Below are 16,105 nucleotides of genomic sequence, written 5' to 3' on the forward strand. Positions count from 1 at the left end.
GGTGAAGCCGGATGTGGAGGTCCTGGGCTGGCATGGTTACACATGGTCTGCGGTTGTGAGGCCAGTTGGACATACTGCCAAATTCTCTAAAACGATGTTGGAGGCGGCTTATAGTGGTGAAATGAACATTACATTTTCTGGCAACAGCTCTGGTGGACATTCATGCAGTCAGCATGCCAATTGCACTTTCCCTCAAACATCTGTGGCATTGTGTTGTGTGACAAAGTTGCACACTTTAAAGTAGCCTTTAATTTTCCCCGGCACAAGGTGCACCTGTTTAATGATCATGTTGTTTAATCAGCTTCTTGATATGCCACACATGTCAGGTGAGGAGTATGTTGTCAAAGAGGAAATGCTCACTAACAGGGATGTAAACAAATGTGTGCACAAAATTAGAAAGCAATAAGCTTTTTATACATATGGAAAATTTCTGGGATCTTTAATTTTAGCTCACAAAACATGGGACCAACGGTTTACATGTTGCGTTTATATTTTTGTTCAGTGTATCTCAGTTCTTCCTAACAAGTGGTTAGTGTGTCCCTGAAGTCTTATAGCAAAGGCTTGAGCTGTGATTTTTCAAGAGCAATCAATTTCATTTCAGCAGTGTCACAATCAAGCTAGTGATTGCCTGCCTCAGTTGAGTTGCACTCTAGGACCTTGGGCAAGAAACACTTTATCCACAAAAATAGCCCACTTTTAAGACTTAAAGGGATAGATTTACAAAGAGTTTACATTGCTGCAAAGCTTGGGCACCTCTTATACTCGGGAGGGAATACAAATCATACTGTTACCTTCCATTTACCCACCTATCAATGCTACAATACAACGCATAATTTACACTGTGACGCACTAGTGAAATAGGGTTAATCCCACAGGGATAGGACTGTAACAGTCATTTTAGCATTTGCTTTACCCTGCCTGGAGCGCCAGATGGACAGATTTTTCCATTTTAAGGCTATACCATTGGTGCCATTGTGCTAGGCAAGTTCATTCAAGCCCAATTAAGTATTAAGAATGATTTCAAATAGTATTTGAACCCAGGTCTGAACAGGTATAAGGTTAACGCCAGTGCTCTTACCTTGTGGGGTCTTTGGTTTCAGAGAGGATCTCCAGCAGCTCGTCGTTGGACAGGAAGAAGAATCGTGGAAAGTAGAGGCGCTTCTTCTCCAGGTATTCATTGAGGCCCTTCAGGATCAACTCCAGGAACTCGTTTGACTTCTTCAGCTTCTCAAGCATTTGGTCGATGGCCACTACGGCCAGCACGTGCTTGTCCTGTCAGGGATAGAGGGAAATGGATTATTTCCAATAATCTGGGCCTGACCTGTATTAAAAGGAGCAATCTTGCAGTTGCAACATACATTTTTGGACTTAAATTAGTAATAACTAGAAAAGGACATTTACTTAAGTAAATGTGGTGTGCTTGCTAGTCTTGAAGTATTTATGGTTGTGAAATAGTACATTTATCCAGAGCGACTAGTAGTAGTGATGGCAGTAGTATTAATGGTAGTAATACGGTTTTCATTGGCTATGTGTTAGTTATAGTGACCCATTTTGGCTGTGGTTTGCAGGGTTGGAAATTAACACCCGCCACCGTCCAAATGTGGGTAGATTTTGGCATTGGTGGGTAAGAATATCTATTTCACCAGTCACGTGTGCGGGTGGTCACACAGAACATTTGGGAACAGGCCACAAGTAGAAGTTGGTCGAATTGACAAGAAAGGCTACTAAAGTGTGACTTTTTCATTGTGTTTCTTGGCCAGACATTGTTTTCTTCACACACTAGGTTGTTTGCTCCAACTGTCTGCTGCTAGGAAGACATCGCCGTCTGAGTTTATTTTCATCACAGACAAGCAAGCTAGCTGAACATTTTTATCTCACCTAATGATTGTGCTTGATTGAGCATGGATCACTCCTAAAAACTTATATTCATGAACTATTGGTAATTTCTTATCATTAAAACACTCAAATACTTTCATTGTTCTCCTATATCAGTGGTCACCAACCGGTCGATCGCAATCTAATGATAAAGCTTTGCGTTCCTATTTATTTTATGTTTTTCCCGGTGTTGGCAGTAGGTGAACTTTATTCAGCAGCCCTAGTGCCGGGAAGGCAAAGTGTTCCTATTTTTAACCATTTCATGTGTCTGAAGGTTGAACTCCGCCTACCCGGCAGGCGCATAGAGCAAGTCAAGTTCACTAATAGGCCTACCGCTGGCTAATCGGATAGCTCAGATCACTGTGTCTCCAGTTTCCTTGAACCATAGACTGCAAAAAGAAACCTCAAACGCACAGCAACGTTGATACTATGAGATCAGTGGCGATCGGTGCCATTTAAGATGAGGGAGGAAGATCATTTATTTTTATGAGCATGGCCTTATTTCTATTACAGCTCAATGCTAACACTGATAGGTTTAGGCTACTACATGATACTCATAATTTCCCTATACCCATCATGAGGTTGCTACAAATTAGCCTATGAATGAAAGTTTACAACATAGGTGCACAGGTCAAGATAAATTTGAGTAATCAAGGTGTAATCACATTGACACATTCAATACCGCCTTACACAATCTTGCCTGCATCTAGCTGATCTAGGGTGTAATCATTAGTCCAACAGTTGCAAATTAACATTTTTGTTCCGTTTAAGACATTTTTTTCTACAGAATCGGTGGAATGAATTCACCCCTGATCACACACAAACACAGTTCACTTTCATAGCAGCCAGACCGTTGTATAATTCCTTCTCACATCTATGCGCTCTCCTCCTCTCACCATTTCCCTTCACTTGTACACTTCAGTGCACAACACATCAGCTGTCTGTGACCAGGCGAAAAAACCTTTCCAAGCCATAACATCATATTATAAACATTAATCGCTACACACAGCCATATCACCGCTTCAATCATGCAGTACAGTGTACAGATAGCAAGCAGTTAAGCAGTTACACCGGCTGGCCCTGGTGGCAATAAATTAATAAAACCAAAAGCTTACCTTGACTTGGAAGAGTTACAGTGTTGGATAGCAATAGCCAGCTAGGTAACATAGCATCCTTGTTTGAGCCGGGTGTTTGAGTAGGCTAAACTAGCTAGCTGCATTCACTAGCTAAGTAAGTGAAAATGAAAATTGAAAAAAATTATAATAATCTTGCTAGCTCTCTGTCTCGCCATTTTGAGCCTGTAATCGAACCCACAAATGCTGATTCTCCAGATACTCAACTAGTCTAAAGAAGGCCAGTTTTATTGCTTCTTTAATCAGCACTACAGTTTTTAGCTGTGCTAACATGATTGCAAAATGGTTTTGTAATGATCAATTATCCTTTTAAAATGATAAACTTAGATTAGCTAACACAACGTGCCATTGGAACACAGGAGTGATGGTTGCTGAAAATGGGCCTCTGTACGCCTATGTAGATAATCCATATTTTTGATCAATTTGATGTTATTTTAAGGGAGAAAAAAATGCTTTTCTTTAAAAAACAAGGACATTTCTAAGTGACCCCAAACTTTTGAACGGTAGTGTAAATCATTTCAATATGGTCTGAGAAGAACAACATTGGCAGGGCAATTCAATTATAGCCAATATGCAGTGATAATGTATTAGGTAACATCATTGCTAAAGAACTGTCTATAATTGGTTAATGTTGCATAGGCTTACGTTTGTTAAGTCATATTTAAAAAAGAATCTGAGTCATAGATCTTGACTTGCATTTTGAAAAAGTGAGCTTGACTCAGAAAAGGCTGGTGACCACTGTCCAGGATTTATTTGTGTTCTTCTACATTGCTACTTAGGAGCACATAATTTAGTCCTTGTAAAAAAATAGAGCCGTGAACTGTAATAATGAATATGCCATATAACTCTGTCTTTTATGGCAGGGCACTTTGTTGATTCTTGATGTTCAGTTGTAGAACTGTTTATCTGTTTTTACTATTTTATCTAAACGTGAAAAAAAAAAAACTCAAATTTTGTCAAATCCAATTACAATCTTGTCTTATCGATGCAACTCCTCAACGGGAGAGGCAAAGGGAGAGGCAAAGGTCGAGTTATACGTCCCCCGAAACATGACCCGCCAAATGACCCGCCAAACATGACCCGCTCCTTAACACCCGCCCACTTTAACCCGGGAAGCCAGCCGCACCAATGTGTCAGAGGAAACACCGTTCAACTGACTACCGTCGTCAACCTGCAGGTGCTTGGCCCGCCACAAGGAGTCGCTAGAGCGTGATGAGCCAACTAAAGCCCCTCGGCCAAATCCTCCCCTAACCTGGACGATGCTAGGCCAATTGTGCGCCAGACACGGCCTGTTATAACACAGCCTGGGATCGAACCCGGGTCTGTAGTGACACCTCAAGCAATGCAGTGCCTTAGACCGCTGCGCCAGGTCACAAAAATTAAATGAAATTAAGCAATATACCCCATTACTTCTTACTAGTAATATATTTCCTGTTTTAGAAAAACAGAATGCACACCTGTTTTTTGTTTTTGGTGTAATTATGGCAAAATAATATATTTTGGCTGGTAGAAAATCTGAGTGGCTGGTAGATTTTTTGTATCCAACTGTCAGTGGCTGGACCAAAAAGTAAATTGATGGTGGTTTGTAGGTGTGGAGTTATTATAGTGAATTATAGTAGCCTAGTATATTAGGCTAGAGTGATCACTATATCATCAAAAGCCATATCATGTGCATTTAAGTTCTCAAAATCCTTTAGTTTAAGCATTCTGAAAGTTTTGTGCCAGTGGATTTCAGTTTAGAATGTTGAAGCCTGCATTCCACCATTGAAATGAATGTGGAAACAACCAGCTTTATAGTTTATAAAGTATGAATGGTAGCAAAAAGCTTTGTTGAAACCATCTAAGTTGAGTCAGTCTGCACATGTCAACATTTGGGTGGTGTTTTTAGCTGAAACAGATCTAGAGTAGTGTGTATCCAAATGTTGCCTTTGAAGTCTATGGAGTTAAAGTTGCAAAAGTATATATAGTATCAAGAGGCTTTTGACAAGATTTTAGTCAGTCTTCGCATTTCAATGTTGGTTTCATGTTTGTAGCATAAATGGTTCAAGAGCAGTGGTGAATCCAAAAATGTACCATGAAGCATATGGAGCTTTTATACACATTTAAATGGTTATAGTTCAAAAAGTATAAATGGTTTCAAAAAGCTGTATACAAGCAAACTACTCGAGACCAGTCTGCACGTTTCATAGTTTGAATGGTGTTTCTATCTTAAATGGTTGCAAACTAGTAGCAACCAGAATTTTTCCCATTCAAGTCTATCACCGAAATGCATTGGGATTCATGCAAATATGGTTGTAGTGTGAATAGTACAAGTAGTATCAACAATGTGTTTTCAAGCAACAGCACCAGAGACAGTCTGCACGTGTTAAAGTTGTTTTGGTGTTGGTATCTTTAACTGTTCAAGAGCAGTTGCGAATCCAAATGGTATTGAGGCGGTAGGTAGACTAGCGGTGTAACGACCTGGGTGTCGGGGGGTGCGAAGTCAGACGCAGGAACAGCAGAGCTACAATACGTTGAGTCTTTAATGCCCAACTGGCAAACAAAATGTCCAACACGGACGTACTGGGTGTCATACACAACGGTCCAACGACACGAGAAACAAACCCAGTCCACAATAACAATATACACTCCCGGAATCCAAAAGCTACAATATAACAATCCCGCACAAAGAAGCGTACGGGCTGGCTGACTAATAAAGCCACACTAATTAACAATTAACTGAACACAGGTGATACAAATAAACACATAAGGAGGGGGAGGAAAAAGAGTCAGTGGCAGCTAGTAGGCCGGTGACGACGACCGCCGAGCGCCACCCGAACGGGAAGGAGAGCCTGCCTCGGTTGAAGTCGTGACAAGCGGCTAGAGCGTTTGAAACTGGTTCGAATACTCGAGCCGACAAGGTGAAAAATCTGTTGATGTGCCCTTGACTGAGGCACCTAACCCTAATTTGCTCCAGAGGCGCTGTACTACAATGGCCGACTCTGTCAAACAACACATTTCACTGCACTTATCCGGTGTATGTGACTTTAAAAAATGTTTTATGCCCATTTAAAACATTGTTCAGAAAGTATAGATGGTATCATAAAGCTGTATACAAGCAACCTATTCCAGACCGGTCAGCAGTTTTAAAGTTTATAGTTTACACCATTGAAAATAAGTAGCGACCTGAATTCTTCCCATTTAAGTATATGGCCATTGAAATTCATTGGGATCTCTTGCAAATATGGTTATGTGAATAGTAGTACCCCTTTCCACTCCCAGATACGGGTTGAAAATTGCATATTTTGTCATTGATAACCACCTAAATTGGAACGTAGTGGATGTACAGTAACATGCTACTGTATACATGACGTCAGAGCTCCGGTTCTCCGCTTCACAGCTCTGTATGGGCATTGACTGACAGCCGTTATAAACGTGAGCACCGCGCATGACAAGAAGACGACCCATCCCTCCCATACTTGGGATACTTTTGTTCATTTTTTGTTGTCCGAGTGAGGGAAATGTTGTAAATCGAGAGGATATCATACATGCTTTGATATCACACAAACAAACCATCCACCGGAGTTCGAATGTGCACCTCACATTTCCATATTTGCAAAAAACTCATGTAATTTACAGTCTCAACGTTTATGATCGCTTTGTTTCACCCACAGTTACAAGGGTGACATGTGTTATACCCTGGGTTGTCCTGAACAGAATGAGCCCGTTTGTTGTATTGCGATGAAAATTTGCCGTGGTACACGCGCATGAATGCACCTGTGACTCCATTCTACGTGCACCAAAATTACAATTTGTCTGAAGTGACTTTTGAAAGCCTAACACTGTACGACTGTATTTATTACTTAGCTAGTCATGTTGGCAATAGAATAAGCTTTCAAATGATGCCCACCTGACCCAGATTGTGATTTATAATTGAACATTTTAGGATAGCGTAAAACAACAACAACAGTAATTGTGTGATGGTGGGGATGTTCCAAACAAAAAAACTACAAGTGTGCTTGCTTCAGTTCCTCAATGGCAAAGCTATGAGAGGTCAAAGTATCACCTTATAGTTAAACTCTTTCATTAAGTCATGAAAGTGCATTGAAATGACTTAGTAACTGTGCACAGGTGGAGACGTGTGTGGCCACTTAGAGACACCAGTTGGATCTCTCACTCAAACCCTTGTAATTGTTTTGCCTTATCTTGTACCTACTCCAAAATGTTCTTATTATGTTACTGAATGTGTCCAGAGCATTTTCAGATGTTGTTGTCCATATAAGCACATTTCCATGAGTGTGAGGGTGTCCATGAGGGTAGCACTATTTATTTGTATTTATTTTAAGCACAAACACTAAATAACCTCAAAACATGGTTAAAACTATAATTTTGATGAGATGGATGGTCAGTTCTTGCATCCATAGCTATGTCTATACATTTGAGAGCGGTTACATTTCTCCTGCCCCATCCCTTTTTACTTAAACAGGGGCGGTGATACTGCTTTGTCATTGTTTCAACTGCTGATTGCCGCTTTAAGAGTAGGAGTGCTGATATAGGATCAGTTTTGCCTTTTAGATCATAATAAGGATTATATGGACAGGGGGGACCTGATCTTAGATCAGCACTTCTAGTAAGACTCTTTTTGAATACAGGCACTGATGTGTGTGACAATTTGAGTTACCCAGCTACATGGTTTCTTATGTCAGAATATGGCCCTGACTGTGATAGAGCAGTCATTCTTATTCTATTTGCCACACTTCTACGGTATCATATTCACTTAGAGATTAATCATTACTTATGATATGCTTGTAAAATGTAAACTTTAGTGCAAATCTAGCATTGACATGCACAAAAGTCACAGTGTGTCTTAAGTTGTTATTCTGCAATTTGTCTCCATCTATATTTATAGCATCGATGTTCTGAGTTTACTCCAATATCCTCATTCAAGCCTCCAGCCAAACATAAAACTAGGATTTTTTTTTTTAAGTCTTGAGGCCCACAGTACAATTCAGGTCTGATCTGATCTCAGCTTTCAACTAATTTAACATGTTGGCTCTAGACATCCCTGGAAGGCCTAAAGTCTATCTAATCTTCCAAGGTTAGATGGGGAATGCATGATCACGGCTCCGAGGGATACTACCGTGCTGATATAATACGAAGAGCACAGACAGAGATAATGCAGAGAAACATAACTCATAACTAAACTTGGAGTTATAAAGTATCTTCTTAACGACAGGGGGAAAGTTTTAAATGTATCCATTTTACTGATAAGAGAGAGACTAAACCATTTTGTTGTTGCCGTGATCAACTGGTGTGCTTTTCCTTTTTGAGGCAAATGTTAATAAAAGTTCGAAACAAACACGTAACACCAAAATGGATATCTATCTCTGTGTGTACTAAATTACAACTAAACCACATACTGTAGACCAACTACCTTCAGTCTTCCCTTCTTCATAAAATAAGAGAGCAAAGTTAATACAGTACAGCGAGTCCTATTGGAACTTGAATTCGTCATTATTCACATTATCGGCTGAAGGCTTTAGAGATTACTCTAGTCTAGCCTTTTTGTAATGTATACAGTAGTTGTACAGCACAGAGCAATTCCCACAGATATACTATTAATTGAGTTCTAAATTTAAATCTATGGCAATTCCTATCCATGTGAATGGAAAAAAAATAGGCATAGAACAATGTGCGACCCTAGATCAAATACAACACGTACTCTTTACTCTTCTCAGGGTTGCACTGGAAAAGTCTAAGTTCTTGAAGTAAAGAGGGGAGTTATATTTGAGGATGGGGGGGATTTAAAAACATGCTTTTATTATTTTATCCTCTCTTTCTGCCCTCCCACAAAGTATAGAACCCACACAGCATCTAGTAAGAGATAATAATTGCCTTTCTTCTCTTACCCTGATTGCTATTGATTTATTTGAGGCAGTGGCTGGAAATTGTACTTTAATGATGTCTCTCATTCCAAAATAAACATTTTCTGAAGACTGACTCTAAAAAGCATGTAATAAAGAAGTGGTAATAGGCACCCCATCTCACTAAGCCTTCTTTAAATCACCTTTTGTAACTGTGAAAATTAGCAATTTGATGATCCTACTGCGAGAAAGGGGAGACTGTATTTTCTAAGATTAAATCCCTTTTTTGTTGGATTTTATGGGCGATAGTCTCCCTTCTCGAGCTTACATTATTAGCGACATTCCGGCTACTGTAACCAACTCACGATAACAGGCTAAATCTAATCATCAACCTCATTTGGCAAGCAAACTGTGAAATAAAAAGCTGATTTGATGAGTTTGAATTGGGTGATTGTGCTAAGTTGCTCGCTCCTTCTTCAGGACAGATGATTTAGCCATTGTAGCATTCAGACAAATGGCAGCTCTTGCATCAGACTCAGTTTTCTTGCACATCTCTTGGTATAATACAATATAATAAAAGGGGACATTTCTATTCAGTCTGCGAACAGAAAGGCTTTGTGAGGAGTGAGACACTGAATGGGTCCTCTCCTGAGTGTAAGCGCATTTTAAAAATCTACGTTAGTTTCTCTGAAAACCCCCCTTCCCTCTGTACACATAGCAATGCGCATGCCCCACCCACCTCAGGATTCTTCCCTTTCCAGTCATTATTTCCCTGTTTTTGTGGGGTGGAAATTAACTTAAGCTGCCACACACAGTAATTGTCACTGGATCTATTTATGAAAAGCAACGCACGCTCCAACTGTTGCTTGTACAGAGCGCATTTTCCTATTGTTTTTACGACCCCGCAAACGTCTGATAAGACCGGGTGACATGCAAGTCCCCTTCAAAATGTCAACAATGGAACGTGGTTTTTTGGTTTGCATCTATTTCAAAGGCAACGCGTGGACAGGGATTAAACGCACCAAGGTAATATTCATGGATGACATTGCCATAATGTATGTTTAATGTGTCATTGTAGTCTTTATTGGCCAAACAGATGAAATCCTTTCGCATGGGAGTTGAATTGACACGACCAAGAGTTATAGTAGAGTATAGTACAATAAGAGTGGTACTGCAGTACCTTAACTAAAAACATTGTCATGTATAACCTTGTCCCCCACACACACACACACAGGCACACAGTACCCCACCCCTCTCCTCCACCTCCTCATCAACCTCCTCAATTTACACCTCCATTCCTCCATGCAGATCTCCGTTGTGCTGCTCTAATTACAAGTGTGTGGTGTCAAAGCATTTTACCTTGAGAAGGAAGGAAAGAGAAGGAGGGGGGGGAGGAGGGGAATTCACAGACAGACACAGACACACTCTTTCTCTCTGCTTGGCATACCTGACAGCTCAATCATGACTTATTTTAGTTCAGGACATGACCCCACCCCCGCCCCTAACTGGGAGAAATACTGACTGTGAAAAAACATAAGAAAGAAAACATGAACAATTTTCACTCCCATCTGCATCTGAGGACAAGCTGACACATTAATTGACACATTAAAGTGGAGAGTAAATAATGACTTGCGGGATGAGGCTGGTGTGAGCTTCACGGATCTGGAGCGCACCCCTGTGGTTGAAGATAAAAATAAATCACATAAAACACACACACACACACACAGACTCAATCTAATGTGGGAATTAGATTGAAAAAATATAAAAATGCTCCAAAATGCTTTGTGTGACCACCCGCCAATGTGGCTGTGAAGAATAGACATTTTACCAGCCAATGCCAAAATCTACAGTACCAGCATTTGGCTAGTGGCAGGAGTTAATTTCCTACCTCACTACCGTGTACATAATATTCTGGGATGATATAGGAGACAGAGGAGAATGCGATCATTGCACAAGTGTGTGTTGATTTTTTATATACAGTTTAAAGATCTCATTCATTTGAAATGTTTACAAAGTACCTCAAGCCGCTTCCAAAACTTAACAACAAAATGTCGTAGATAAGGGTTTTGATCTTGCACACATTGTAAACTATTTGTGTGTTGGTATATTCTATAGAAGGGTGTTAATATTAAGAAAAGGATACCCACCTGTTTTATAAACATTCTCCACCTCCACAATGTTATATGCAAGAGAATTTGATACAAACAATCATGAATATGAGTGAAATTCATCATGATCGGTACAGTAGAATGTGAGATTGTAATGGGGTGGTACCTTAGAAAGATGCAGGTTGGATAGAGTAAATACCATGCAAAAACAACAAAAAGTATGCCCTGTCTATATGCAAATGAGCCAAACGTTTTTATTCTAAAACATTTATCCAAGCAACAAAACACAAAAATAGGCCATGGTTTTAAAATGTTGGCATGTGTTGTTTCAAAGAAGAAAAGTATATGAATATTGAACAGAATTCAATAAATACATACATTCCTACCAAATTGAATTTTGTGTCAGTTTTTTGTTTGTTTATGTGCTACAGCCTAATTCAGTCAATATTTGGTGGATTTTTTTTTACATTAAGTGTTGAGTATCTTACTCCATTATGCAGCTGTTAGGCTACAATTGTCAGAACTGTATTTTTGATCTTTTATCAATTTTGAAGAAGGTTGCTAGTAGGCCTACACATAACATCACACCGCATGGACCCACACATCCCACAAAAATACATTAAGACAGACTATAGGCCCTCTGTCCCTTTGCAACCTCATTTTCTTTGAGACTCCACCTGGCCCGCTCTTTCCAGACAAAATCCATAATTTCTATTTGATGGTGCAGTCAGCCGAGTTTCTGGAGGACACTGGGCTGATATTGATGTGTCTCATTTCGGGTCTGCTGGGGACACCAATTACCCTTTCGAGAGTCTCTAGGATAGGGCTACTGGTGTACGTGTTTGTGTGTGACTGTGTGTGTGTGTGTGTGTGTGTGTGTGTGTGTGTGTGTGTGTGTGTGTGTGTGTGTGTGTGTGTGTGTGTGTGTGTGTGTGTGTGTGTGTGTGTGTGTGTGTGTGTGTGTGTGTGTGTGTGTGTGTGTGTGTGTGTGTGCGTGTTTTGCATGGGATGGTTCTTCTATCCATGTGGGGACCAAAAGTCTGCATGGATAGTAAAATAAGGAAAATTATCCCTCGTATGGGCATTTACCATGTCCACATGAGGATAAAGCTTAGGGGTTAGGTTTACAATTAGGGTTAGGGTTACAAATAATCATTTGATTAGCTGCTGAACAGCTAATCAAATGGCTACCTGGATAATTTGCATTGACAACCCCCACCCCCCACCCCCTTTCTTTTACGCTGCTGCCACTCGCTGTTTATTATCTATGCATAGTCATTATACCCCTACCTACATATACAGTACCAGTCAAATGTTTGGACACACCGACACATTCCAGGGTTCTTCTTTATTTTTTACTATTTTCTACTTTGTAGAATAATAGTGAAGACATCAAAACTATGAAATAACACATATGGAATCATATAGTAACCAAAAGAGTGTTAAACAAATCAAAATATATTTAATATTTGAGATTCTTCAAAGTAGCCACCCTTTGCCTTGATGACAGCTTTGCACACTATTGGTATTCTCTCAACCAGCTTCATGAGGTAGTCACCTGGAATACATTTCAATTAACAGGTGTGCCTTGTTAAATGTTAATTTGTGGAATTTCTTTCCATCTTAATGCATTTGAGCCAATCAGTTGTGTTTTGGTATACAGAAGATAACCCTATTTGGTAAAATACCAAGTCCAAATTATGGCAAGAACAGCTCAAAAAAGCAAAGAGAAATGACAGTACATCATTACTTTAAAACACTTTAAAAGTTTCTTAAAGTGCAGTCGCAAAAACCAGCAAGCGCTACGAAACTGGCTCTCATGAAGACCGCCACAGGAAAGGAAGACCCAGAGTTACTTCTGCTGCAGAGGATAAGTTCATTAGAGTTACCAGCCTCAGAAATTGCAGCCCAAATAAATGCTTTGAAGAGTTTAAGTAACAGACATTTCTCAACATCAACTGTTCAGAGGAGACTGCATGAATCAGGCCTTTGTGGTCAAATTGCTGCAAAATAACCACTACTAAAGGACACCAATAAGAAGAAGAGACTTGAAACATGACCAAGAAACACGAGCAATGGACATCTGTTGTTTGGTCTAATGAGTCCAAATTTGAGATTTTTAGTTCCAACCGCTGTGTCTTTGTGAGACGCAGAGTAGGTAAAAGGATGATCTCCACATGTGTAGTTACCACCGTGAAGCATGGGGAGGTGGTGTGGGGGTGCTTTAATGGTGACACTGTCTGTGATTTATTTAGAATTCAAGGCATACTTAACCAGCATGGCTACCCACATCCTTCTACAGCGATACGCCATCCATCTGGTTTGCGCTTAGTGGGACCATCATTTGTTTTTCAACATGACAATGACCCAACACACCTCCAGGCTGTATAAGGGCTATTTGACCAAGAAGGAGCGTGATAGAGTGCTGCATCAGATGACCTGGCCTCCACAATCACCCGACATCAACCCATTTGAGATCGTTTGGGATGAGTTGGACTGCAGAGTGAAGGAAAAGCAGCCAACAAGTGCTCAGCATTTGTGGGAACTCCTTCAAGATAGTTGAAAAAGCATTCCAGGTGAAGCTGGTTGAGAGAATGCCACAAAAATTCGTCAGCTGGTGATTGTCAAGCAAATAACTGTCGATCTCACATTAATTGACTGTTAATTAACATAAACACATTTAGCATCTCCTGGCTTCCACACATAGCCTACAAGCCAATGATGCTGACCTTTGGAACATCTACATTTGAAAAAGTCTAATAAATGTAATATAGCCTACACCTTCACAATAAATCCCTTATTTATTTTAGACAAGTCTAAAGACTTTGAAATGAAGAAAATGTAGTCTATTTCAGAAGAACAAAATAGCATACTCTGAGTTGTCCTTATGTTAGGCCCTGATCTGGCTATGCCAAATGGCTGTGTGCTACACTAGTTCATTTAGCAGACAAGATTGGCTTATAATTCCGTGGCATTATTTTGTAGTATGAAGAATACAATTGAACAAAGCTGAATAAAATAGAAGGGATATTTTCTCTAAACGATTTGAGGGAGTGTGCACATGCGGCTATTCTGTGTTGGGCGGTTAACAAAGAAAAAGGTACGCTTAATTTAGAGTTTTTAATGTAACTTCAGTTGTTCTACATTGGGCTATACGTTTTGATTGTTAATACATTGTAAGGCTGCATGATGCAACTCTAATGATGATTTCAAAAAAGTCGCTTGAAAGGCATGAGCTCTGCTTTGTTTTTTGCGCAGGCTGTACACACTACATCAGTCACTCATTTACAATTTGACAAGCACTTGATAATGCCTAGAATTTCACGGCGGCATCCCCTTTGTGTGGGCGAGTGGCTGTTGTGCCCTTCTCCCTGAGTGCTGCGCACTCCATCAAGTGATCAGGTCTATCTCACAGGCTACAAATGAAGACAGACACATCGGAGAAGCAACTCCCCACATCCTTATCCAATTCCGAGGTGCATATTGAAGATATTGGAAGAACTGTCCACCTTTACTTTTCGTCAGCCAACAAGATGAGTAGGCCTAACGAACAACAAAAGCATTAGCCTATGTCAATCTACTATCCCCCATGGTACAAAGTTGACCTATTATTTTCTGTGAGAGAAATACTTATTCAAAACATAGTCTGGGACAGTTGTGGGATGTGATAGATCCCAAAATAATAAAACCACTAGCATTAAAAAATATATATATACGCAATGTGGCTGACGGAACAGATCAGAATGTTTAGCTTAAGATATTTATTCACATTATAAGAGCACATGGTAGTAAGCTATAAGTGTGAATGTTCCAATAGAAGAAAACCCCATTATCAAAAGTGACCGGAACTGCAATTATGCATGTAGCTTTTATTATAAAGGTACATTTTTATGGTGAAAATTATCTTCCCCAAACTTGAAACTCACACGCTGCTTATGTATGCCAGTTAGGCTCTACACCCCTTGTAAAGCGTATTAATTTGCTTAATTTTAAGAAGTTATTTGGTCACTTTAGTTGTAATACAAACCTTATTAAAACATATATGTCTATGGGCTAGGCTACATGAGGTGTGGGACTATTATTTGAAAAAGTAGCAAAAAAAAGCATTGTTTCTTATGCTAGGCATCATTCACAAGTGATAATATATAATTCACAAGTGATAGGCTAATATTGTCACCCATCAGACTATTCTTGATTTAATATTCTCTTTACATATACTAAATAATATGTGTGAAATGTGTTTTGATTTAGAATGGACCATTATCAGGCACCTGTAGCAAAACAGGGTCAGCAGGAAAAAATACATGTAATCTATGCACTTAAATAGTGAATGAAGGACAATTTCCCCATGGTTTATTTTCATGCCAGCCAGGTAGGCTATACTCCTGTTGTAAATATAAGCAATGTGCTTAATATTAGGAAATTTGAAAATAAATATAGTAGGTCTAGCCAATAGAAAGCTGATTCTCCACTTTTTAGTAGAGGCCATCACTCTGTTTTCTTGAGCAATTGCATAGCCTATACCAGGAGCAAGTTTGGTAGGCTACTAATGACTATCATCAGCATCAGAGCTTGGAGAAGCCTAATTACCATGACTAAACGGTCACGTGGAATTTGACTGCCTTCATGAACGTTGATTGCCGGTGTGGAGGTAATATGGTCAGCGCAACAGCCCTATTTGCATGGACTCTCTGTAATAATGGTTTTTAACATGATTTTTGAATGACTACGCCATCTCTTTCCCACACACATACAATTATCTGTAAGGTCCCTGAGTCGAGCAGTGAATTTCAAGCACAGATTCAAAGACCAGGGAGGTTTTCCAATGACTAGCAAAGAAGGGCACCTATTGGTAGATGGCTAAACATTAAAAAAAGCAAAACTGAATATCCTTATGAGCTATTAATTACTTACACTTTGGATGGTGTATCAATACACCCAGTCACTATAAAGATACAGGCGTCCTTCTAACTCAGTTGATGGAGAGGAAGGAGGCCAATGGTGATTTTAAACCAGTTAGAGTTAAATGGCTGTGGAGAAAACTGATGATGGATGAACTACACTGTAGTTACTCCACAATACTAAGTTAAATGAGTGAAAAAAAGGAAGCCTATACAGAAAAAAAATCTTTGAAAACATGCATCCT

General features: G+C 39.7%; 1 protein-coding gene across 1 annotated transcript in view; it reads right to left on the reverse strand.

Annotated features, from left to right (window-relative positions):
* dnah7 (dynein, axonemal, heavy chain 7) overlaps nt 1-16,105 on the reverse strand; it is a 200,263-nt gene that overhangs the window by 140,615 nt on the left and 43,543 nt on the right. The window contains exon 20 of the mRNA XM_071356079.1: nt 1,079-1,272. Within this exon, the coding sequence (XP_071212180.1) occupies nt 1,079-1,272 (194 nt within the window). The remainder of the gene's footprint in view (nt 1-1,078; nt 1,273-16,105) is intronic.

The sequence above is a fragment of the Salvelinus alpinus genome, chromosome 20, assembly GCF_045679555.1.
Source record: "Salvelinus alpinus chromosome 20, SLU_Salpinus.1, whole genome shotgun sequence".
Classification (NCBI taxonomy): Eukaryota; Metazoa; Chordata; class Actinopteri; order Salmoniformes; family Salmonidae; genus Salvelinus; species Salvelinus alpinus.